The sequence below is a fragment of the Oryzias melastigma genome, unplaced genomic scaffold, assembly GCF_002922805.2.
Source record: "Oryzias melastigma strain HK-1 unplaced genomic scaffold, ASM292280v2 sc00524, whole genome shotgun sequence".
In the NCBI taxonomy this organism is placed as follows: domain Eukaryota; kingdom Metazoa; phylum Chordata; class Actinopteri; order Beloniformes; family Adrianichthyidae; genus Oryzias; species Oryzias melastigma.
The window spans coordinates 3338-5618 of record NW_023417118.1 but is presented as its reverse complement, the minus strand read 5'-3'; the positions used below and the strand labels follow the sequence as shown (position 1 = coordinate 5618).

The 2281-nt window shown below is 37.8% G+C and overlaps 1 protein-coding gene across 1 annotated transcript; it reads left to right on the top strand.

The window, feature by feature from the left end:
* The first annotated feature begins 813 nt into the window (after nucleotides 1-813).
* On the top strand, nucleotides 814-1789 carry LOC112140678 (gastrula zinc finger protein XlCGF8.2DB-like). The gene has a single exon (XM_024263691.2). It carries the CDS (start codon nucleotides 920-922, stop codon nucleotides 1787-1789), a length of 870 nt encoding a protein of 289 aa, XP_024119459.1. The 5' UTR covers nucleotides 814-919.
* Nucleotides 1790-2281: the final 492 nt, after the last annotated feature.

Here is a 2281-nt window from a genome sequence, read left to right as displayed (position 1 = left end):
TCACAAGGACCACAGGAGAGGGAATATTCTCTGATTACTAGCTAGCCTGGCAGAACGCCTGTCCAAAGAGGAGTGTTTGAGTCAAGCACTGCTTGACACAATGCATCCTATGTAAAATACATACAAAGCACACTTCTCTTCACCGAATACTATGAATCTCACCAGCTGTCATCAGGGAGCTGGAATGTTCTGGGTTCTTTTCCACACAAGACACAACTTCCTTCTTAAACCTTGTAGCGGATTCACTGAAGACTGAAATAGCAAAATTCCTTCTGTCTTAATTTTGAATCAGATCTGAGAAGTTACTTTTTTCTATTGACATTTAAATAGTAGAATTTCTCACTAAGATGTCTTTTTTTTATATTATTACTGTATGATAATATCTTAAGTCATTTTAAAATAAATAAGGTCTCCTTTCTATGTTTGTGTTCCAACAGTCCTCCCCCAGGATTATAGGACTGAAGAAGTTTCCTGTAACCAGCAGAGGAACTTCACAGTGGACCATCAAGAACCAGAACCATTACAGATTAAAGAGGAACAGGAAGAACCAGAACCATCACAGATTAAAGAGGAACAAGAAGAACCAGAACCTCCACAGATTAAAGAAGAACAGGAAGAACCAGAAGCTCTACAGATTAAAGAAGAACAGGAGGAGTCCTGCATCAGTCAGGATGAAGAGCAGCTTGATCTGAAGCAGGAGACTGAAACCTTGATGGAGATTCCTACTTTGGAGGAACATGTTGAGAGTGAAGCAGATGGAAACAATCAGCAGAGCTTTAATGGAACTGATAGTCAGGATGAAGAACATACTTCAACTACAGATGAAGAGACAGAGCCACAGAACAGAGATCAGAGGATCCCAATAGTCTGTAAAGAATCCGTTAAAGGTTTTAGTTACTTATCTCAGTTCAGAGTTCACATGGGAATCCATCAAAAGCCTTTTGCTTGTACAGAATGCACCAAAATTTTTAGTAAATTAACTAATCTCAAATCACACATGAGAACCCATTCAGGAAAAAAGCCTTTATCTTGTCAAGAATGTAATAAACGGTTTAGACGAACATCTGATTTAAAAACACACATGAGAACTCATACAGGAGAGAAGCCTTTTTCTTGTAAACAATGTGACAGAAGATTTACTCAAATAAATGGTCTTAAAATACACACAAGAACTCACACAGGAGAGAAGCCTTTTCCTTGTAAAGAATGCAATACAAGCTTTAGTCAAATATCTCATCTTTATTCACACATGAGAACTCACACTGGAGAGAAGCAATTTACCTGTAAAGAATGTCAAAAGAGTTTTAGTCGCATGCATAGTCTCAAAGCACACATGACAACTCACACGGGAGAAAAGCCTTTTACTTGTAAAGAATGTGATAAAAGTTTTAGACTCTTGCATAATCTGAAAACACACATGAGAACTCACACAGGAGAAAAGAGTTTTTCTTGTAAAGAGTGTGATTCAAGTTTCAGCCACTTGCATAATCTCAAAAGGCACATGAGGACTCACACAGGAGAGAAGCCTTTTCCTTGTAAAGAATGCAATACAAGTTTTAGTCAAATATCTCATCTTTATTCACACATGAGAACTCACACAGGGGAGAAGCCTTTTTCCTGTAAAGAATGTGACAAATGTTTTAGTGAAAAATCCAATTTAAAAACACACATGAGAACTCACTCAGGAGAGAAGCCTTTTTCTTGTAAAGAATGCGACAAAACCTTTAGTGAAAAATCTAATTTAAAAAGACACACTAGAACTCACACAGGAGGGGTCTTTTTCTTGTAACAAATGTGATTAAAATATATTTCATACACAGGAGAACTCACACAGGAGAGAAGCTTTTTCCTCGTACAGAAACGTATTCAGAACGTGAAAATGTTTCAGTTGAATACATAATCTTAATTTACATATAAAAACTCATACAGAAAAGAATGTTTTAAAGAATATGGATTCATGAATAATCCATCAACAGATTAACGGTAAAAAAAATATGGATGTGTAATTATAACAAGGTTTTTGAAATCATCTATTAACTAGGGCTGGTAATTGATCAAAAAATTACTTAAAAAATTACTTATTAATCACAAACCAAGGGCTGCACGGTGGCACAGTGGTTAGCGCTCTTGCCTCACAGCGAGAAGGCCCCGGTTCGACTCCCGGCTGGGACCATTCTGTGTGGAGTTTGCATGTTCTCCCCGTGCATGCGTGGGTTTTCACCGAGGACTCCGGCTTCCTCCCACCGTCCGAAAACATGCTTCATAGGTTAATTGGTGACTC